The 21,993-nt window shown below is 43.9% G+C and overlaps 2 protein-coding genes across 11 annotated transcripts; one reads left to right on the forward strand and one right to left on the reverse strand.

The window, feature by feature from the left end:
* The first annotated feature begins 1 nt into the window (after window position 1).
* Window positions 2-8,935, forward strand: CNTD1 (cyclin N-terminal domain containing 1). Of its 7 annotated transcripts, none has more exons than XR_012009033.1 (7): window positions 2-374; window positions 3,605-3,680; window positions 3,932-4,100; window positions 5,070-5,232; window positions 5,929-6,073; window positions 6,706-6,958; window positions 7,350-7,559. XR_012009033.1 is itself a non-coding variant. In XM_072780710.1 (7 exons), exons 1-7 carry the CDS (start codon window positions 194-196, stop codon window positions 7,518-7,520), a joined length of 1,002 nt encoding a protein of 333 aa, XP_072636811.1. In that variant the 5' UTR covers window positions 3-193; the 3' UTR covers window positions 7,521-8,935. The 7 variants fall into 7 exon arrangements, 6 of the variants coding, with proteins under 6 accessions (XP_072636811.1, XP_072636816.1, XP_072636814.1 ...); XM_072780710.1 differs by having other exon boundaries at window positions 3-374; window positions 6,706-6,802; window positions 7,350-8,935; XM_072780713.1 differs by lacking the exon at window positions 2-374 and adding an exon at window positions 430-504 and having other exon boundaries at window positions 6,706-6,802; window positions 7,350-8,935.
* Window positions 8,114-18,748, reverse strand: BECN1 (beclin 1). Of its 4 annotated transcripts, none has more exons than XM_072780707.1 (13): window positions 18,618-18,748; window positions 18,177-18,305; window positions 16,177-16,244; window positions 14,828-14,886; window positions 14,304-14,372; window positions 14,062-14,152; window positions 13,812-13,948; window positions 13,451-13,645; window positions 12,408-12,554; window positions 10,845-10,994; window positions 10,267-10,327; window positions 9,671-9,813; window positions 8,114-8,932 (listed from the first exon to the last, which is right to left on the reverse strand). In XM_072780707.1, exons 2-13 carry the CDS (start codon window positions 18,301-18,303, stop codon window positions 8,764-8,766), a joined length of 1,416 nt encoding a protein of 471 aa, XP_072636808.1. In that variant the 5' UTR covers window positions 18,304-18,305; window positions 18,618-18,748; the 3' UTR covers window positions 8,114-8,763. The 4 variants fall into 4 exon arrangements, with proteins under 4 accessions (XP_072636808.1, XP_072636807.1, XP_072636810.1 ...); XM_072780706.1 differs by having other exon boundaries at window positions 18,581-18,739; XM_072780709.1 differs by lacking the exon at window positions 14,304-14,372 and having other exon boundaries at window positions 18,618-18,746.
* Window positions 18,749-21,993: the final 3,245 nt, after the last annotated feature.

Here is a 21,993-nt window from a genome sequence, read left to right on the forward strand (position 1 = left end):
GGGGTCCGCGGCCGTTGGGGCTGGCAAAGGCAGTGGAGGGCTCGAGGCCGTGGAGGGAACTAGGTTTTCCTCCGACTTCAGTTGAAGACGAGCACACAGAAGGGGACGAAGAATCCAGAGTGTGGCAGAAGACTCTGGAGTGAAGCTAAGGGGGTCGGTTTATGGATCCAGTGAGCCGTCCAGGTGCCCCCAAATGTTTCTGAAAATGGACGGACCTGTGAGGTCAAGACCGGCCTCCCTCAGTGACTTTCAGTTCGGAGCTGTCGCCACAGAGACCATCGAAGACGCTCTGCTCCACCTGGTGCAGCAGAATGAGCAAGCCATGCAGGAGGCTGCAGGCCGGATGGGCAGCTTCAGGGAGACCCGGATCGTGGGTGTGGACGCGGGGCTGGGGAACCGGTTTCGAGGGAGACTGAGGGCACCAGTCTTTGAGGCACCAACCTGGAGACTCAGCTCCCCTTATTCATTCAAATAAGTGTTGTTAGTGTAACTACTAGTTGCCAGGTACAAGGGATTTCGTGATAGACAAGATCCGCCAGCACCCTATCCTTGATTTCAACCCGTATAGAGTTTTCATCCACACCACTTGGGAGACCGGGATGGAACAAGTTTCAGTCCCTGCTCGAGAGGCTATTGGAACAAATCTGTAGACGACTAGGAGCAAGTACCGGTTAGAGAAGCGACATACCAGATAAATAACTTTTATGGGGACTGAAAGGAGTGGTAGGGTGAGATGAGGGTAGGAAGAATGAAGGGGGTCGTCGGGGTACGGTAGACCTCCAGGAAGGATGACCTTTTGGTTGGCGGAGGGGGAGGGAGGGGGAGGGGGAGTGTGTTTTTACCAAAGGGGGATAACCTGAGTCAAGCCGTGGAAGTAGAGAAGCTTGGGGTGAGTGTGGGTACAGTGTTTAAGTCCAGGTTGTCCAGAGCATGTGGAAGAATAGTTGAAATTAAGGCCAGAAATGTAGTTTGGAGACATTCCATGTGGAACGCCAAGGAGAGGAGTTTTATCCATAGCTTAGTAGGGAAGCAAGAAGGCATTGAAACTTTTCAAATATGGTAGTGATAGGACTTTTAGCCTTTTCCCTAGAAAAATTATGTCGGCTCTGATGTAAAGAATGGATTGGAAGAGAGAGAGAGAGAGAGAGAGAGGAGGGAGGTAGACCGGTGGAGTCTGTGTGGCAGAAGACTCTGGAGTGCAGACTCTATAGTTTAGGCAATAGGGCAGAGGGAATGACAAGGGAGGATGGATTAAAGATAATTCAGAGATAAAATCTGGGGCTCTATAATGGATGAAGTTAAGAGGTGAAGGCATGGATGATCACAGCCAAAGGGTTGAACCTAGGAGATTGACAGTATAGTGGTACCATTAGGAGATATACAAAAATTCATTAAGAAAATGAAACTTTAGGAGGAAATGTGACCTTTGTTTGGGAAAGATAACATGTTTGGTTTGGGATCTACTGAGTTTAAAGTGCCTGTAGAACATCTAAAGGAGGGTTTCTAGTGAGCTGTTTAAGAAAATAAGTCAGAAGAGAGGTCAGAACTAGAGATAAAGGTTTAGGAGTTATCTTCATAATGATACTGTTGAAAACGCGGAGAGGTGCCTGGTTGGCTCATTTGGTTAAAGATCTGCTTGGGGTCAGGTCATGATCCCAGGGTCCTGGGATGGAGCCCTGTATCTGGCTCCCTGCTCATAGGGGAGTCACTTTTTCCCTCTCCCTCTGCCCCTGTCCCCCTTGTGCTTTCTCTCTCTCTCTCTCTAATAAATTGATAAAATTGAAAGAAAAGAAAGAAAGAAAAGAAAACTGGCAGAGAATGATGAGTCTGAGAGGTAGAAAAAGAGAAACAGGTGAAGGACAGTTCCTTGGGAGACATTTTGTGTTCAGGTGATTAAAGCAGGAAGAAGAGTCATGAAGGGAACTAAAAATATGGTTGGGGAGGAAGGAACAGAACCAAGATACCTCTGAACCAAGGAACAGAACCAAGAGAGTTTCAAGAAGGATGATGGTCACCAGTTTCACATGCCTCAGTGATATGAACAATGGAATAAAGGTTGCAAAGGGTGATGCTATTTAACAATTTGGACATATTTGCTAGCCTTTGAGATCATTGCTTTAACAAGCTGGGAAAAGTAGAAGCCAAAGTGCAGAACATTAGGGAATTCATGAGGAAGAGGAAGCAGCAGGTTTAAGCCAGGCTTTCAAAAAAGTTAACAGTGATGGAAACTAGGGAGATAAAGAGCCCTAGCTTAAGACAACAGAAGGAAGAGGGTCTTTTCAGATAATAGATGTTATGTTTGTAAAGTGCAGGAGGGAGAGCCAGTAGGGAGGGAAAGCATAACCATCATCCATTGCACCTAACCCTAGCTCAGTTTTCTTGGCAAATTAAACTAGAAAATAGAAACAGTTGCCCAGATAATTCAGACCCAAAACAAAGCAAAGCAAAACAACTATATGCTCACACACAAAGCAAATAAATAAAGCCTAAACTCCAGCAAAAAAAAATGACTGATGACACAATCATGTATTCTAGGGTATTTTGCTTAATTGCTTATGCTATCTTCTGCATTGGATACTGCTAACAGGGCTTTAGTTTCTGTACAGTAAGGTTTTGTACATATGTGGAACATGTGTCAAATTGTTCAACTGTCTTGTGTTAGCATGACTTTTATGTGTCTGAGAACATCAAATTTCCTCTGAAGACACATGGTCATTTGACTATGTGTAATTCTTTGCCGATCAGTGCTAAAAGTCCCAAGTTCTACAGGAGCTTCCTTTGCTGAGAACTGACATTTACCCTTGTTTCCATCCTCTAATGATATTGCAAACTAAATAGAACTCTATCTGGTGCTGTTCTTTCAAAGAGAAACAGGCGACCTAAGATCTTGCCAGGGTAACTTGCCCTTCCTAACCTCCCCAGTGACTTTGCCCCCCAACCCCCATCACAAAGTGGGCCATGTTCCCTGATTTAGCTGATATTTCTTCCAAACAAGCCACTCCACAGTAACAAACTTGCTCTTAGGGAGAGGCTCAGTCACCACAGATTTACCCAACAAACTGGTGGTAGGGAGATGGTGTCCAGCTGTAAGGTGAATCGTGTTTGTAAAGCAATGGGGGTTCTCCAGAGGGTGGTTACTAAACAAACAGTGTTATAAAGAATATCGAAGCTCCAGGAGGGACTTTTCTGTTCCTGCCAACATTCCACTGATAACAGAATATAGGGGCTAGGGTTTTTATCCATCCAAAAATCTCCCTTGAAGCTGGAGGTTCCCAGCATGATGCAGAGGCCAATTAGGCCAGCTGGTATGTTTGTGTGTAGCTGGCCAAGCCTTTTATCAGCTAAGACGCACAGGAAGACTCAAGGGTCACTGAGTGGGCTTGGTAACCCTTGATTTTGGTGCTTGGTCAGCCTCCTTTTTGTGACTCTGATCTGCCTGTTGGCAGGAAAGGGAACTTGGCTCAGCTTGGGTTGTTCCAGTCTCTTTTCTCACCCCTTGACCCTCTTCCCTTGGCCCCATAATGGCTTTTACACGATGCCAGGAGTTCACAGAGTGGTTTTGGTTGCACCTTGTGAATTAGGCTCTTTTTTCTTGTTTTGGCAGAGTTTGTTTTTCTCCTGTCTGAACAATGGTGTCTGGAGAAATCTGTGAGCTACCAGGCTGTAGAAATCCTGGAAAGGTAAAGCCCTGAGCATAGGCCTTTGTGAGTGGTACCTCTTAGAACAGCTAATGTACCCAAGTCTTAACAAAGAAGAAAAAAAGTACAGTCGCCTTCACCGCAAGACCTGGTTTTGCACCCTCTATTAATTGCAAATGTACATTGCTCAGCCAGGGACTGAGATTGGAGAGAATATACAGCAGTTTGCAGCACAAACTCCCTTGAGTTTGAGTGAGTGTGGATTGCTTACCCTCCCCTTCCCTTCCTTACAGGTTTATGATTAAGCAGGCAGAGAATATGTACAGGCAAGCCACGATCCAGCTGAGAGAGAAAAAAGAGCCTCAGAATTGGAAAGCTCTGAAAGAGCAGCTTTTCAACAAGTTTATCTTGCGTCTTGTGTCATGTGTTCAACTGGCAAGCAAACTTTCCTTCCACTACAAAGTAAGGAGCTGGGGTCCCTCCCGGGCACTTGAGAGTTAGCAGAAACCAGCCCGTCCAAAGGGGATTGTGGGAAACCTCCTCCTAAACTAGGTGTTACTACTCCTGTGGAAATTCCAGAGTGCAATTATGCTTCCTAAGCACACCTCCTACACACACACACACACACACACACACACACACACACAGTCATAGAAATGCAATTTTTAAATAGCCTCAAGTTCTGTTCCCAAAGTGTAATTGCTGGACAGATGCCATCATTCACACAGGTCACCTTTCCTCCCCTTGGACTCAAGGACAGTTTATGTAAGGTGCCTGAATTGCCAACAGGCCTATCAGTATTAAGGACAAACTGTTACATTTATAGAGGATAACATGTTTCCATACCCCTACCCAATGCCTGTATAGCAAAATACCATTCCTGCAACAAATATTCACTGTCTTTTATGGCCAGAAGCTGCACCATAGGTACAGCATGGGTACAACAAGGAAAAATACTGCCTGCGCTCTCAAGGAATTTATTATCCAATGGGAGAAGACACACAGGCAAATAATGTGGGAGGGTACTCAGATTAGTGTAAATACAGCTGTGAGTGTACCTCCATGGCCTTGGAAAGTCAAGGAAATGTGTTTAGAGAAAATGGCTTCTTGATGGGAGTAGGGGTGGGTAGGAAGGAGATGGATGGATGCTAAAAGAGGGAGAGGAGTGAAGGAAAGCAGGGAGAGAGGAGGGGGAGGAAAGGGAGATCCAGACACAGGAAGCAGCACGTGTACAGACTTGGAGAGCTGGATGGGCTTGGGAGCTGCAAGTAATCCACTCTGACAAGTGTGGGGCATGGGGGGCAATTACCAAGAGAGAAGATGCGGTGAAGGCATGGGCTGGATTGTGAAAAGCCTTGTATGCTCTGCCAAGATGTGTGACCTTTTAGTCTGACACCCTTTTCCCCCTCTCACTGTTTTTTCTTTGCTCAGATTATCAGCAACATTACAGTCCTGAATTTCCTCCAGTCTCTGGGGTATGTACACACTAAAGAAGAACTGCTGGAGTCAGAACTTGATGTTTTGAAGTCCCTGAACTTCCAAATCAATCTGTCTACTCCCCTGGCATATGTGGAAATGCTTCTGGAGGTTTTAGGTACCTTATTAAGTGTGTCAGGGGGTGTGGGTTGGAATCTTCCATAGAAGGCAATAGGAACAGAAGCAGGTTTGGAAGCAGGAGACAGAACCCACCAATGAGAAACAGCAGGGAGCCAGGGACAACTGAGTTATGTGTTCCCTCTGGTACTTGGCTGGGAAGGGAACTCAGGTCTCAGCACCTGGCTTCTATTTCGACTCACTGGGCATTCTCTTATTGCAGAATCAAAGAGCTGATTTTCTAGAGAGGCATGAGATAAGAGGGGAACAAACAAATATACTCTAAGTATATATACACTGCAGATGGAGATTTCTCTACCTCTCCCTTTATCCTTTAAAGTTGACCTCCATGGGATCCCTGGGTGGCTCAGCGGTTTGGCGCCTGCCTTTGGCCCAGGGCACGATCCTGGAGACCCAGGATCGAGTCCCACGTCGGGCTCCCGGTGCATGGAGCCTGCTTCTCCCTCTGCCTGTGTCTCTGCCTCTCCCTCTCTCTCTCTCTCTCTCTCTGTGACTATCATAAATAAATAAAAATTAAAAAAAAAAGCTTTAAAAAAAATAAAAAAAAATAAAGTTGACCTCCAGCTAGAGGTTTCCTACAGAACACATTAGCTCAGGAGCTTTATGTCAGACGACAACAGTGATCATGATTTGAGGACTCATTTAGCGCTCTTTGCTGTGCCCATGCTCCATCTAGGATACAATGGCTGCTTGGTCCCAGCCACACGGCTGCACGCAACCTGCCTGACTCTGCTTGACCTTGTCTATCTCCTGCGTGAACCCATATATGAGAGCCTTCTGAGGGCTTCAATTGAAAACCCCATCCCCAGTCAGCTGCAAGGGTAAGGCAACCTCTTTCCAGTAAGCCTCTTCCAGAAACAGCAAGTCAGGAGCAGACCTCAAGAACATACCATGGGAATGGAATTTACCCAATAAAGCATCCAGTCCACAGATAACCTGTGCAGGTTACCCGGTTTTAATGAACTCCCAGTATGTTGCTTGGATGCAGATGACTGAGCCCAATCAGCAAAACCCTAAAGGATTTTGCTTTTAATTTTAAATGACTGCAGGTAATTAATATACTTTCTTTCATAGTTCTTCCTTTACTGCTGCTTAGATTTGAGATTACTGGACTGCCTTTTAGTCGCTTAGGAAAAGAAGCCAGTCACAGGGTTATAACTTGGACAAAAGTGTTTGATTACTGTAAAGTCAGATTGGTAAGAAGACTCACAGTTATATTTGTTAGGGAGGCAGATGGGACAACAAAGGCCCATAAACCAGTCAGGAGGCTCATGTTTTAATACCAGGTGGGCTGGGGGAGAGGGGCCAATTAGCCATTACTTGGCCATTTCCTTTTGTATCTAAAAAAGTCCAAGATGATCAACATAACCCATAGCTGAAGTCCCATGGCTCTGGGATTTGAAAGATTAAGTTCCATTCAAGCTCTAAAATTAATATGGTTTTAATCACTCAGGGAAAAGTTTGTTTCAGTGAAGGAAGACTTCATGCTGTTGGCAGTAGGAATCATCGCAGCGAGTGCTTTCATCCAAAACCATGAGTGCTGGAGCCAGGTGTGCACCACTGAGCAGGACCAGCATGGTCAGAATTCACTTAGTAGGAAGCATTCTCCCATCGGTTAAAGGAAAAGAGAAGGCAGTTTATAAAAGATAAGTCAAGACCCAGGGGATTAGGATGAATAAGCAGGATTTGGAGAAGGAAACACTAGGGTAGGTCTGAAAAGCACTCTCTGATGTTCCCCTTATGGAACTGGAAATGCAGAACCATGTTCAGCTTGTTCGCTTCCCTTTCTGATGATAATCCGTTATGTTCAGGTCCAATACGTATATCCTCCCCAACAGAAGACAATGTCAGGGCCCAGATGTCCTCTTCATATTTCACAGACCTTATCTCTAGCAGAATGCAATGTCTAGCAGAAAGAAACTCTTAAGGGTAACGCTAGGAGGGTAAAGGTGTCCTAGTGTAATTTGGCCATTGGCAAACACTGTGAAACAGAAAAATTTACATCTGGTTTGAGAGAACAGTCCAAGCAATGTGTCTGCTTGTGCACTGAAACATGTTGAGATTATATAGTAATAAGAAATCTATCTATTTCTGAAGGTTGTGGGGCATTTGCAGAGCATCACTGGCATTGCACTGGAAAGCATTGCTGAGTTCTCTTACGCAATCCTGACTCACAGCGTGGGAGCTAACACTCCGAGGCGACAGCAGCCTGTTCTTCCCCACCTGGAGGCCAGAGCTCTGAGGGCTGCTGCCTCCTCCAACACATGAGGCACACTCAACCCACGAAGTATAAACAGCCTTCTGTCATGGCGCTCATCCCTTTTGTTTACTCTCAGACTCAGGGTACAAATGTTCCAAGTATCTTTTGAACTGTTTTGTATTCCAACTTCACGCTCCTTTTTCTGCATCTGAGAAAGTTGACAAGCATGTCTTTTTTGCCGAATCAGACTAAAAATGTCAAGGAGCTGGGAGGAGGCATTTTAGTGAAGTTGGTTCATTTTTGTTTAACAAGACATTTATAGCTTTTCCTTAACTGTTCATTTCATTGAGAGAGAACACCAGACATGGAAATTAGTATTAACCAGAGGCTTGAAAACTGGGACTGTTCGGGTGACCTTGACTGACCATCAAGGAGGCAGCCTTTATTTCCCCTTAAAGTTAGTTTAACATCTCTGTTCTGTCATTGAGATGTACACAAATAGGGCTTCCTGTACAGCTGACGATTTCCACTAGTCTTTTGTAAAACTAACATTAATCCATCTCTAAACATGTTTCGACAGAATTTCCACATACCTGCACTTGAACTCAATACTCCCAGAATATAAAGCACTCTATCTTAGTCAACAAAAAACCCAACAGTGTACCTCTGGGCAGTTATCAGACTGCAGTAAATCTTTTATTACAAATAATTAAATCTTTCCATAATGTCTCAGACAATATCAAACACCATTTCATATTTCTAACAGAGAGCAGAGTAGGCATTCAGTACTAGAACTGAGTGAGGACAAGAGTGTTAAATTTCAAGCTTCTGATCACACCACCTGGTGACCAAAGCTTATGTGTCATTTTCTCACGTTGGCCGACTGTGTCTCACACATCTCGTCATCTCAGTGGAGACAAAAGTTTCTATTTCATATTGTAAGTGCAGGAAGTTGAGAGAGATAAAACCCAGCGAAAACATATCAATCTCAACTCAATTCAGTTAACAACAACAACAACAACAACAAAGCAAATTTAAATTAGTTGTTTTGAGGGGAGAGAGGGAAATGAAGGTATGGGATTAAGAGTCAAAACTATGACAAAAGCTGGTAGCTGTACATGGCATGTTGTAGCTCTGGAAACGGTCACATGATATCCTAAAATAAAGTGGCTTTTGTAGATTTTTTTCTTTTTTGGTATTGTAAACATGTGCTGTTTAATAGTACCCGAATTTAATTTAAAACATTTTTTTCTCTTTGCAAACAAAACAATTTAAAGCCTTTAAGGCAAATGTCTCCCTAAGAAAAAAAAGTCATTTGTTATAAAACTGTGAAGACACCCAAGCAAGACCCCACTTAAGATTCGTTAGCATGAACTTGAGAGCTTTTGTCCACTGTTCCTCAGAGTTAAACTGGGTTTTGATGGAATAGGAGCCGCCACTGCCTCCTGTGTCTTCAATCTTGCCTTTCTCCACATCCATCCTGCAGATGGACAGAGCAGAGCTCATTAGTAACTGAGATCAGAGTTAAGTCAGTTCAGGCAAATGGGCAGGGACTTGATCATGGGACCATTCACGTCATTTTATCTATTAAAGAACTCTTGGCGAGGGATGGTAGTGTATTTTGGATTTGCTTGAAAGCCAAACATCAAGAAGGTTGTCACAAGAGCCTCATTGTCATTGCAGAGTACAGGGACGGGACACACCCCCAAACAAATGAAAAGCCTGGAGCAGAGGGTAAATGAGGGTTAGAGTACTCCTGACTGTTTTCCTAGGCATCCCTGAACTCATGGGGAGAGGAGGGAGGCAGAAGAAAAGAAATGCTTTGTTTTGGGGTGATAGAAGTAGCTCAGCCTTACTCTCTTGAACTATGGTCTCTATCACTGAGCTCCTATGAGATTTGACCAAAGGAAGCATTCCTGTATATTTCCAAGGGCTTAAGCAGAAAAGCTTTCTGAAATTAGAAGGCCAGTTTGAGCTCTGTGGTAAGCAAATCTCCCAAAGCACCAGAGATAATAATTCTTTCTCTTCAAGGACCAGGTGGTCAGGTTTTGTCCTGCTTGGAGCGTTGACTCAGTCTTTGCCCATCGGTGTTATGTGATTTTGCACCGTTTTCTGCTTTCCCACCATTTATACTATGTCTTGCTTCCATTCTTATTGTCCTTTCAGTCCTGTCCATTTGGTCCCACCCCAGGTTCATTTGGCATCAGGGAATACTGACCTGTAGGGCAGACAAAAACGGGTTTCGCCTTTCTCAACCTCTTCTTTGAACTGCTGCACGCAGTCCAGGAAAGCCACCATGGCATGGTCAAACTTGTTGTCCCAGAAAAACCGCAACCCCCCAGAACAATATAACGGCAGCTCCTGCTCAAGAAGAGAAAAAACTGGCTCAGGGCGTGGCACCAAGACAGGCTACCAGACATTTCTCCCAAGCCTATCAACCTCTTAAGTCATGTTTCGTCTGTATTTATTCCACTGGAAACAGCAACCTTGGGCCAATACAATGTACCTAAGAACTGTTCACCACCACTGGAAATATATTACACACCTATCTCATGGTGATTCCTTTCGTACCCTAGCATATGCCTCCTCCTCTGATCTGCTCTTGGCCCTTTACAACAGACTGTTAAAAACCTACTTTGTGTCTCTAGGCCACAAAGAGCTAATCCTGAACTAGATAAGACACCGAACAAGACATGGGATAATGAGACACTTCTGGCTAAGAAAGAATCTAAGAAATGCTAATATCCAAGGTAAACTATCTGTCAGAAAGTACAAGGATTCTGCACTCCACTGAAAATGGGACTTCCCAGATACCTTAGATTTGTCTGTCAGAGATTCCAGATACGAATGGTTTCCGTAGGGAACAAGTCGATACCTAAAATGGAGATGCATATGGAGATGGATACAGGACTCCTCCTAAAGTGATTATTGGAATGTTATAACCCAGTGATTTTCAGGCTTCATCCTACACAAGGACTACTTTTATTATTCCTACCCACCTTTTCATTTTCCCGTAGGCTCCATGTTTAAAAGATATTGTTTACTGAACAAAGTACATTTATTATATAACTGTCTGGTGACCTTTCATTGGTAAATGTAGATCTTATTTAGGCTGAAAAAAAAAAAAAAAGCTGCAAACAGCTTGAGGAACCATCAAGGTTCTGGAGACGATGGGTTGGGGATCACAACTCTGGCCAGGCAGTTCAAGGACTGCCCAATGAGTGGAAAGAGCCCTGTCCTAAGGGGAAAATCAGAAGCAAAGGCTCCACACACAGAAAACTCTCAGCGTGTTGGGAGCAAGGACTCCTGTCATAGCAGAAAAGAATACTAGGCTGGAGATACAGAATATATCAGGGACATGCCACACCCCAAGAAAAGAGTGCATTTCTTACCTCTGAAATTTCAGACCCATCTTATTGGCCAGGGCATGGAGCAGCAACACTGTCTGACCCCAAGCAGCATTAATCTCATTCCATTCCACAGGAACACTGGGCAGGCGACCCAGTCGGAAGTTATTGATTGTGCCGAACTGTCCACTGTGCCTGGAGGAAGGCAGGAGGATAGGGGGAAGTATAGGGAGAATTGAATGTTCAGCAACTTCTCAGACTTCTGCTCGCACCTAAATCCTCACATACATGGTTCTCCTCATCTCCAGATTCATATACCTAAGCTCTACTTGGCACTTTATTTACTTACTTAAGCAAATCCTATGTCCAATGTGGGGCTTGAACTCACGACTCCAGGATCAAGAGTTACCTGCTCTACCGACCAAGCCAGCCAGGCACCCCTCTACTGGGCCCTTTTAAGTACATGTCCCAGTGTGAGTTGTCATCTTTCTTCCTGTGCTCAGATGCCAAAAGCAGAAATGGGGGCATCATCCTTGAATGCTTTCTCTCTGCTCTCTCCCCTCAAACACCACCAAGCTCTCTTGATTGGACTTCCTAAATCTCTTCAATCTGTCCACTGTTTTCCACACTCAATGCCACTGCTCTATCTTTTCCCACTTGGAGTCCTATGGACAAGTCTCCTTACCACTGGCACTGCCTTCCCTGTCCCATCACTTCTCACACCACAGGTGAAACTATCATTCACAAATACAAATGTAATTAGGTCACTTCCCTGCCTAAAACGCTTCAGTGGTTTCCACTGCCCCTTGGATGAAGCCCAAATCCCTTAATAAGGCCTACGAGCTCCCTGGGGAACTGGTGACTCTCCAGTTTCATATCCTGTCACTCTCCCCTTTACATTCAATCTCCCATCACAATAAGCTCCTTTCAGTTCTCTGGACTCACCACTCCCACGTTCCTCTGTTTCTTTGCACATGATGTTCCTCTGCTAGGAACAACCCCCTCCTCTGCAGACTTCTACTTCACACATCTCAGTTTAAACATCAACCCCCCACCCCAGGATAAACTTTCCATGTGGCCTTCCCAAATTGAGCCAAATGCCTTTGTGTGGCCCCAGAGGTCCCCCAGCCCTGAGGTTCACAATTATCACGGTGCATCACAATTAACCATCACATCTTCACCCCTTTTGCGAGATTATAAGCAACTAGAAGGTAGAGTGCATGCTGTATGCTGTTGCCCTTCTGGCACTTAGCACAGTGTCTACTATGTAGAGATGCTCAACAAATACTAGTTAAATGGACAAAACGTTGAATAAATACATCAATGATCCTAGGAGGGAAGAAAGCAGCACTTGGGCAGATGACAAAGTTTATATGGAACTGGAAGGCTCAGATCTTTTCTTTTCCTTGGGGGAGTGGATGTCACCAAGCTCTAGAATTCCAACCCCTGGAAGTGCCTATCCCATCATGGGGAATGCAAGCAACCTGGATGGGGAGACGATATACAGTCCTATTTAGTGGGAGGTGGGCTTCCTGGCTCAGTGGTCTGTAGCTGAAGTGCAGGTGTAGAGTGCTTCCCAGACCCTCCTCACCCTCTAGCCCATGTTACCAGATGTGAAAGGTCGCGTTAAAGACATTGGTTTTCTTCAGCTTGTCCAGCTGCATCTGGGCATAACGCATCTGGTTTTCCACACTCTTCAGCTCATCATCCAGCTCCAGCTGCTGTCGCTTGAATTCACTATATTCCCTCTGATACCTGTGAGCAGCAAGGTGGCCACTGAAGGATGTTTGGGGCTGTTTGAAGGTTTGGGGCTGAAATTTCTCTCACCACCCCTCATGACAATCTATTCTGGTAGTTATGGTTAGACCCACTTACAGCATCCTTTTTATTTGGCACAGATCCCATTCAAAGGAACATACAAGCCCTAGTTGTTTTGCCTGCAAGGGACAGAAATGTCTCAAATTCCGGCCGCCCATATGCAAAAGGTAGGGGAAAACAGGACTCTCCCAAACCAAGGCCAAGCGGCTCTTGTATTTCTGATCTTTTACAGAAGTGAGATGAGGGGGTTATAAGTGGCCTTTTCCATGAACTGACCATAACTGAACTTCTATAACTTCACTTCTAGATACTTAACTGTCTTTTTAGTTAGTAGACACCATTTCCAAGGGAATTTGCTCACTACTTCGAAAAAAATAACTTTTCTGCCACTTCCCCAAGAATGTGTGGACACTGGGTCTCCTCCACTAGCAGAGGGTTCTCTCAGGTCAAGATTACCAGTGAAATTTTTGGGCTGGGAAAGAATGAACGTAGGTCAATATTCTCATCTTTCCAGAGGAGGATGCCAGATTGGGTGGGTGACTTACCCAAATGAGCCCAGTTCCCTAAAGGGCAAAAATGCAACCAGAACCCTGGTTTCTCTATTTAACCAACCCACTTTTTTCTCTTAATTAGGCTGACCCCCATACATATCCCTCCCAACAGACCTCAAGAAACAGGGGACAGGGCCTGCAATCAGTATGTGGAATCTGGAGCAGACATGCTGCCAAATGACAGGTGACTGCAACTTACAAACCACTCAGACAAATTCAGTTAGAAGCCACTTCTCCTGAGCCTCAAGGCCAAGAAGACAGAGGAATAGGGTGATCACTCACTGAGCTTCCTCCTGATCCAGTCTCTCAGCCTCAGCCTGGACCTTCTCGAGATTTTCTGCCACTATCTTGCGGTTCTTCTCCACCTCTTCCAGCTCCTGGATCAGCCTCTCCTCCTCTAGTGCCAGCTCCCTGAGCTCCATCTGTAGCTGTTCACTGTCATCCTCATTCATCTGCTCCAAGATCTCTAAACAGCGTCTGCCAAGGACACGGGATATACTCACTGCAGGGAACCTTGTTACGCTGTTTACGCGAGCAGAGCACAGCTCCCAGGTAAGAGCCAAATAGTCTCAGAGCAGTGACAGCTCTAAGACTCTAAGCTCTCAGATCCGGATTTCCGGGCACCGGTTATAGGGGCGCTCACTTGTAGTTCTGACACTCATTTTCAGTGACGTTGAGCTGAGTGTCCAGTTGGTCTAAGAGAGTATCTGTGCATTCCTCACACAGTGGGTGATCCACATCGGTCTGGCCTGACATGATGTCAAAAAGGTCCCCAGTGACCTAGAAGGGTGGGGTGTAGGAGAGTCAGGTAGGGCTTGCTCCATGTGGCCTGTCTGGCCACCCACTCTAGCAGCTGGGGCCCACTGCTAGACACAGCAATGCTGCAGACTTGCCTTCAGTCTTCGGCTGAGGTTCTCCATGGTACCACCGTCAGATGCCTCCCCGATCAGAGTGAAGCTGTTGGCGCTTTCTGTAGACATCATCCTGCAGACAGCCCCCCGCCCATGGGCCACGTGAGGGAGCAGAGAGGCCTCCTCCACCTACTGCAGTGGCAGTGGCAGAGACTCTCAAGCACCGGCTGAGGGGGCCTCAAGGCGCATACCCACTCCTAGCCCGACTGGCCTCCCAAGGGTACCTCTCTCCCAAGGGAAGGCCATGCTGGTCTTCCACAGGGCCACTCAGCACGAAGGATGGCCTAGATGGACTAAGGAGGGAGAGGGGGCATCAAAAACTGACATGTGTGTGTGTGTCTACAGTAGAAAAGGAGGAGAATCAGGAAAGACCATTTTTAAATATTATATCCCTTGCCAGCCGCCTTCACATACATCAGCAACTAAGAGCCCAAACATCTAAGAACATCTGCTATTTTAAAGCTTTTCAAGAGCCCATCTCTTTTATTAGGCATTCACTCCTTCAGACTTTTCTCGATTCTTCATCACAAGAGCCACTGTCCCTTCCCACTGTGTGAATGGATACAGGGAAAACCAATAATGGAAAGTGATGGGCCAGGTATGTATAAGAGGATACATCTTTTCTGGAGGAGGCAAAAAGCTAGGTGATGATTCATCTCCATCACCTTTCTCCAGGTCTCAATTCTGGGTTCCGTTAAAATTCTACTGGCCTTTGGCAAGGATTAGGGGGCTGGGGAGTAGCAGGCACCTGGCCGGGGGGATGAATCTGCGGGAGACACCATCCTGGCGAGTTTCAAGAAATGGCTCCTGGGAAGGAAATAAGAGGACATTAGAATTCTGGCAGCTTAGGGATCCCTGGGTGGCTCAGCAGTTTGGTGCCTGCCTTCGGCCCAGGGCGTGATCCTGGAGGCCTGGGATCGAGTCCCACGTCAGGCTCCCTGCATGGAGCCTGCTTCTCCCTCTCTCTCTGTGTCTCTCATGAATAAATAAATAAAATCTTAAAAAAAAAAAAAAAAAAAGAATTCTGGCAGCTTAGAGGTGGAGTCCCAAACAGCCTCAGAGCTATCTGGCTTTACCGTTTATTGAAAACTGCAGGACTTGATAAACCACAGAGGCTTAATAGGTATTACCTAGCCAATCCCTAGATATGTACACTAAGAAAGGACCTCAAGTACAGACAAACACCAAGTCCTATGTGACTTTTTGTGGGAAACAGTATCTCCTATGTTTTACTCTACTGGAGTTAAATTTGTATTTTCTCAACACTTACCAGTTACCGGTAGAAGAGAAAATGCCCTGAATCACAGCACAAGGAAAAAGCCAGATCAAACTGCAATGAAGTTTGCCATGGCATACAACAAAGTAGATAATTTGTATGTTTTTGATATTTTGATATAATTTCATGAGATCAAATTCTTATGACCTCTACCTTTGGCAAAGAAAATTATCACTGACATTATCACAGTTTAAAAATGACAAACTGAGAGTGCCTTGGTGGCTCAGTCGGTTAAGCATCTGCCTTCAGCTCAGGTCATGATCTCAGGATCCTGGGATTGGGCCCCGAGGTGGGCTCCCTGCTCAGGCAGGGTGTCTGCTTCTCCCTCTGCCTCCCCTTTGCCCCCTGCTTGTGTGCACATACTCCCTCTCTCTAATATATCAAATCCTTAAAATAAATAAGTAAAAATAAATAAAAATGACACGTCCTCTAACACTTACAATCCTTTCTGGCTAGGTTAATCACACTGTAATCCAAATCAAGATGCTTTTGAAAACAGAGAGGAGTGGATATTAATAATTAGCTAGGGACAACAGATGTAAACCAGGCATGCCTTGAGATGACCTAGACACATAGATCATCTCATCTCCCACCTATAACAGCTTGTAATTCTGCTTCAAATAAAAAGCTTCTCCCCACATTTTAAAATTATGCTTCATTCAGTAATCCTGTGACCTCAGGTGCACTTCAGTATCTCCCCAATGACCCACAGTGGCCTGATCATGAAGAATATCTCTGGGTCCGGAGATCCCCCAAATCTGGGGGATCCTTAAGCACCAAGTACCCTGTAGAAACCCAGTTTGCATTCCAGTATTTCATACCTCTCCTGAGTTAGCCTCTTCCTCTTGGGTCTCTCCTGGTTTCACCTGGGCTGTGGCAAGTAATGGAGCTAAGGACAAGGAAAATATTAGAGTTAGAAAAAAGTCTTTAAAAAGCTGGAGTGTGTATGAAAGTATGGGAAAATAAAACAAAACAAAACTCATCACCACTCCCACTTCATCTTTTTTAAAGTACCATTTGCACACAGATAAATCTTGTGTCTTCTTCCTCTTACCCCCATTAAATCAGATTAAAGAATTGCTAATTTTTTCCCATTATAATATCATGATTGTGTTTTTATTTTTTTTAATCTTTTTTTTTTAAAGATTTTATTTATTTATTCATAGAGACAGAGAGGCAGAGGGAGAAGCAGGCATCATACAGAGAGCCTGACGTGGGACTTGATCCAGGGTCTCCAGGATCACGCCCTGGGCCGCAGGCGGCACTAAACCACTGCGCCACGGGGGCTGCCCATGATTGTGTTTTTAAAAAGATACCTTATCTTTCAAAAATGCTTACTGAAGCATTTACAGTATTTTTATGTTTGAGATTTGCTCCCAAATAATTTGGGGTAGGAAGGCAATAGATGGGGCTGTAGATGAAACATGATTTAAATATGCATTGATAATTGTTGAGGCTAGCTCATGGGTACATGAAGGTTCATTATACTCTGAAGTTTTCTGTAATAAAAGGTAACACCCTTTTTCCTCCAAAATAATTAGGAAGGAACATGAGGGAACTTTCTGGGAAGATGACACCTTTTCTATATCCCAATGATCTGAGTTACATGAGTGTATCCATTTTGTCAAAAATGCACAGCTAAGATTTGTACATTTAAAGGCATGACAATTTACTTAAAAAAAAAAAAAAGAATAAAAAACAAAATAATTGGGGATCCCTGGGTGGCTCAGCAGTTTAGCGCCTGCCTTCAGCCCAGGGCGTGATCCTGGAGACCCGGGATCGAGTCCCACGTCCAGCTCCCTGCATGGGGCCTGCTTCTCCCTCTGCCTGTGTCTCTGCCTCTCTCTCTCTGTATCCCTCATGAATAAATAGATAAAATCTTAAAAAAAAAAACACAAAATAATTGAGTGGGGAGGGGAGGTATGTGAAGATATAGAAAACAAAAATAGCACAACGTAGCTAATGTTGAAGCTGGGTGATGGATACAAGGGAGTTCATTATGCTATTCCCTTGACCATATGATTGAAATTTTCTGTAATAAAAGATTAAAAATGTATTAAAAGTTTAGTCCCACTCAAAAAAGAGAAATTGGTAGCAACAATAATAGCTAGTTAACACTTGAGTACTATTTGCCCAGCATATTCCTAAGTACTTATGTTCTTTAAAATATTTGATTCTTACAAGTACCCTGAGGTCATTTTACATTTTACAGATAAAGAAACCAAGGAACCAGGGCTTCGAAGGTAAAAAGTCATTCAGCTAGTAAATGATATTTATGATTTAAATCAAGGCAAGCTGACTCTGGACTAATGAGCTTATTTAAACTATCTATTCAGCCTTTTCTTTCTTTTCTAACTTCATCTCACCTCTTGGGACTTTAAGACTCTATTCCTCCATTTACCTGCTGTTGGCCCCCGGATAAGCTTGAACTTCTCTGAGCTTCAATTCCTCATCTGTAAAATGATGACCTCCACTGGGGTTGTTGTAGGGATAAATGATGTAACGCATGTAGTGCACTTGCTATATGGTAAGCTCTCAAAAAATGCTGTTTATAATTATACATACATATTCCTTTACTTTGAAACAGCAGGAGCAGAAAAACTAAGGTTATTTCCTTAAACCAGGAAGCTCTCAGAAGCACAGTGTCAGAACTGCTTCATGTTGGAAATGAAAAAACAGGGAGCCCGAAAGATGAAATGACTTTCCTGGGTTCACAGCACGTCTATGGCAGATGACAATGACAGGCACCTTAAGAACTACATCTCCAAAGCTGCCCACTTTCCACAATTTTGACCACCCTCTTTCCAAAGGTCTCCCTGACCTGTGAGCTCCTGGATGGTGACACGATCCAGGATCTTGAAGCTCGTGTCCAGTTTCAGGGGCTGGCTGCAACGCTGGCACACGAAGCTCACCTGCATGGTGCTGCTGGAAGCTTTAGACCCCTCCATCCCTGCGGTGGTAGAGAGGAGGCCATGTTAGGGAGAATCAGCGCCCTTGAACCTTAGGTCCGGGGCTACCAGCAGCCTTGCTGGTGTAGTGACGGGGGGAAATCCTCGCCCGCGCCGTTCCCTGTAGGAGCGGTCGGATATCAGGCGCACCCGCTTCCGGGGCAGCCCTGGCAAAGGCAGTTTATCAGCCCAGAGTCAGGGGAGCGGCTTCGACAGGGGCCGTCAGGGTTCCCAGGCTCCCTTCCGAAGCCCCAGCTCAGCCCCCGAAGCTCGTCACCTTGGGGCCCGGAGCCCGCCACCCTGCTCCAGTCTACCGTGGGGGCGCCGTGGCGTCGGGTCTGCGGAGGAGCGAGGCCTCCAGGGCTGCCATCGCCCAGGCTTCCGCTACTTCCCGGTCGGCCAGCGGAGGACTTCCGCACGGACCGGACGTGACGTCAGGACCGCCTTGCTGAAGCTCCTAAGGTCGGTCCTAGGCTACTTGCTTAGGGACCCCGCCGCGCCCCCTAGAGGCTGAGCTGGGAAGCGCGGCAGGCGTCGGTGGGTGGGCAATAAATAGTAGCCAGGGGAGATGCCTGGGACGGAGTTGGGAAAGAATGAGGAGCCTCACCCAGTAGGTAATTCTGTGACTTTTCTTTAGATTCTCACTTCTGAATGGAACCCCTGAATTTTTTAAATTCTTCCTACAGTATCAGTTTTAAAAGTTTCTCCTTGGTGGGTACCTGGGAGGCTAAGTGTCAGCCTCTGGCTCAGGTCAAGATCCCAAGTCCTGGGATTGAACCCACCTCAGCTGGGAGCCTGCTTCTCCCTCTCCCTCTGCTGCTCCGTCTGCTTGTGCTCTCTGTCAAATAAATAAATAAAATCTTAAAAAATAAAATAAAAGCTTCTCCTTGGGAGAGCTGGGCTTTCTTTCAAATGCCCCTGAAAGAGTGATAGACACACTTGAAGGGGAAGATGAGGAGGTAAATTTTAGATTTTAAAATTTCAGTCATTAATTAGGGAAAATCAAGCACTTCAGATATCAGATATTTGGTTATTAAAATTATAAAACTAAAACATTTTTGTCTTGGTGCTGGGATAGACCACAATCAATGGAACATAATATAGTTCAAAAATAGACCAAGTTTACAGGGGATTTAGTATGTGGTAAAAGTTAGTATTTCAAATCAGTGGGGAAATGAGACTTAGTGATGAGTGGAGCCAAAGAGCCATGTAGATAGCAGAGAGCTAAATCTCTACCTCTTTGTTTATGCCAAAAGAAGCTCCAAGTCACAAATTTAAACATAAAAAAACACAACGATTAAATGTACTAGTTGAAAGCATTAATGGATTATTTTTTATAATTTTGGAGTGGAGAAAGTTTCTCTAAGCCTGACATGAAAATCAAAAACCAGAAAGGAAAACACAGGATTTTACTCCTTAGAAATTAAAACTTTCTGGGACAACTGGGTGGCTCAGCTGTTGAGCATCTGCCTTTGGCTCAGGGAGTGATCCTGGAGTCCCCTCTGCCTGTGTCTCTGCCTCTGTGTGTGTGTGTGTGTGTGTGTGTGTGTGTCATGAATAAGTAAAATCTTTAAAAGAAAAAAAGAAATTAAAACTTTCTGAACCATCAATGACGCTGTAAAAAACTTTACAAAAAATGTAGAAAATAGTTGCAGCTCATAAGATAGAAGGTAAATTTCCTCAAAATACAGAGGTCTATTCAATCAATAGAAACACCAAAAGACCAATAATGAAATGGGCAAAAAATATGAAAAAGTGAGCTTGCAGAACAACAAATGATTGATAAAGCAATAGATGCTTCATTTCATTTGTAATTACATCAATGGAAGTTAAATTTAAGTGGGGCAGCATTGCTGCTTTATGAGATTGGTAAAGGCTGAACCAGTTGATAACATCCAATGCTGATGAGCATTTGTGAAACTCTAGAATGCCATTGGCTGAGAGTGTAAGATTTTTTTTTTTTAAGATTTTATTTATTTACTCATGAGAGACAGAGAGTGAGAGAGGCAGAGAGAGAAGCAGGCTCCATGCAGGGAGCCCGATGTGGGACTTGATCCTGAGACTCCAGGATCATGCCCTGGGCCAAAGGCAGGCACTCAACCATTGAGCTACCCAGGCATCCTCAGGAGTGTAAATTAGTATAATGTTTTCAGTGGTCAATTTGGAAACATCTATCAAATTTTTAAGTGTTCATATTCTTTGATTTATAAAATCTCTTTCTAGGAATTTCCTAATAGATATACAAGTGCATAAATACATACATACAAGAATATTCACTGCTAAATGTCCTTCACTCATAGAGGATTGTTTAAATAAATGATGGTGTTGTTCATTCAGCAGAGTACTATGCAGCCATTAAAAAGAGTAAAGTAAACTTGCTTTATTTTTTGGTTCGCTTGGCTGCTTTGTGAATAGTCTGAAGAAGGGCAAAGTTGGAAGCAGGGAGACCAGGGAAGAGGTTTTTCTGTGAATTGAGACAAAAGGTGTCAACTGAAATAAAAATTATAGGCAGTATACATGGTATGATTTTATTTGTTCAAAAAAGTAACATGACATATAACATGACGTGTTATGTGGACAATTGGACAGAGACTTTTTCTTCTACTTAAGGCAAGTTTGTACTGCTGGATTTTTTTTTTACAATAAGCCTACGATTCATTTACAACAAAATTAAACCTTTACAGGAAGATAATATAACAAACACAGGAAGTTAGGGGAATAGTGTTATAAAGTTACCCATAATCTCACCACACTATAATTTTTATGTTTCCCATTAAGATGTGTTTTTCCTGTGTACTTTAACACAGTTGTATTTGTATTTATAATCTGTATGAAATTTTTGTATCCTCATTTTCAAATTTAATATTACATATTTTTAAATTGGCTACACAAGTTTTGTAATTGTCATTCTCATGACTGCATTACATTACATCAAATGAATGACCTTAATGTATTTCTTTTTTGCTGAAAATTTCCATTGTTTCCAGTTTTGGTGATTACAGTAATGCTGCAATGAAGGGCTGACTGCTTTCTTGTGTTAGTCTCACAGTTGGGATTACTGAATTAAAAGAGCATGGCTATTTCATGTCTACTAACTAACATTAGCAATTACTTTAGAAAGTGGTTGTATGTAATTGTATTCTGTCTTCCTTCAGTAGTGTATGAGAGAGCCTGTTCGAGATGCCTTGGCCAGTATTGGTATCATATACCTGAGAAATAACGGCCAAATTAAAAAAAAAATGGCACTTCCCTGTTATTTTCATTGGCATTGTTGGTTACTTGTATATATTAGTTTGCTGTAGTTTTTCTTTTGTGACTTCTCTCTTTGCATCCTTTGCTCATTTTTCTGCTAGATTCTTAATATTTTTCTTAACATTTTTCATCAATTTATGTGAATTCTATTTAATTAAGGTGTTTTCCAGATTTGCATGAGCTTTACATTTTTATAAACTCAAATCTGCTTTTTTCTTGGTGACTTATATTCCTTAGAAAGTTGTTTCTACAGAATAAATAAATTAATATTAAAATTTTATTTTTTTAAAGATTTTATTTATTTATTCATGAGAGACCCAGAATGAGAGAGAGACAGGCAGAGACACAGGGAGAGGGAAAAGGAGGCTCCATGCAAGGAGCCTGATGTGGGACCCAATCCTGGAACTCCAGGATCACACCCTGAGTGGAAGGCAGGTG

This window comes from Canis lupus, chromosome 16 (genome assembly GCF_048164855.1).
Source record: "Canis lupus baileyi chromosome 16, mCanLup2.hap1, whole genome shotgun sequence".
Classification (NCBI taxonomy): domain Eukaryota; kingdom Metazoa; phylum Chordata; class Mammalia; order Carnivora; family Canidae; genus Canis; species Canis lupus.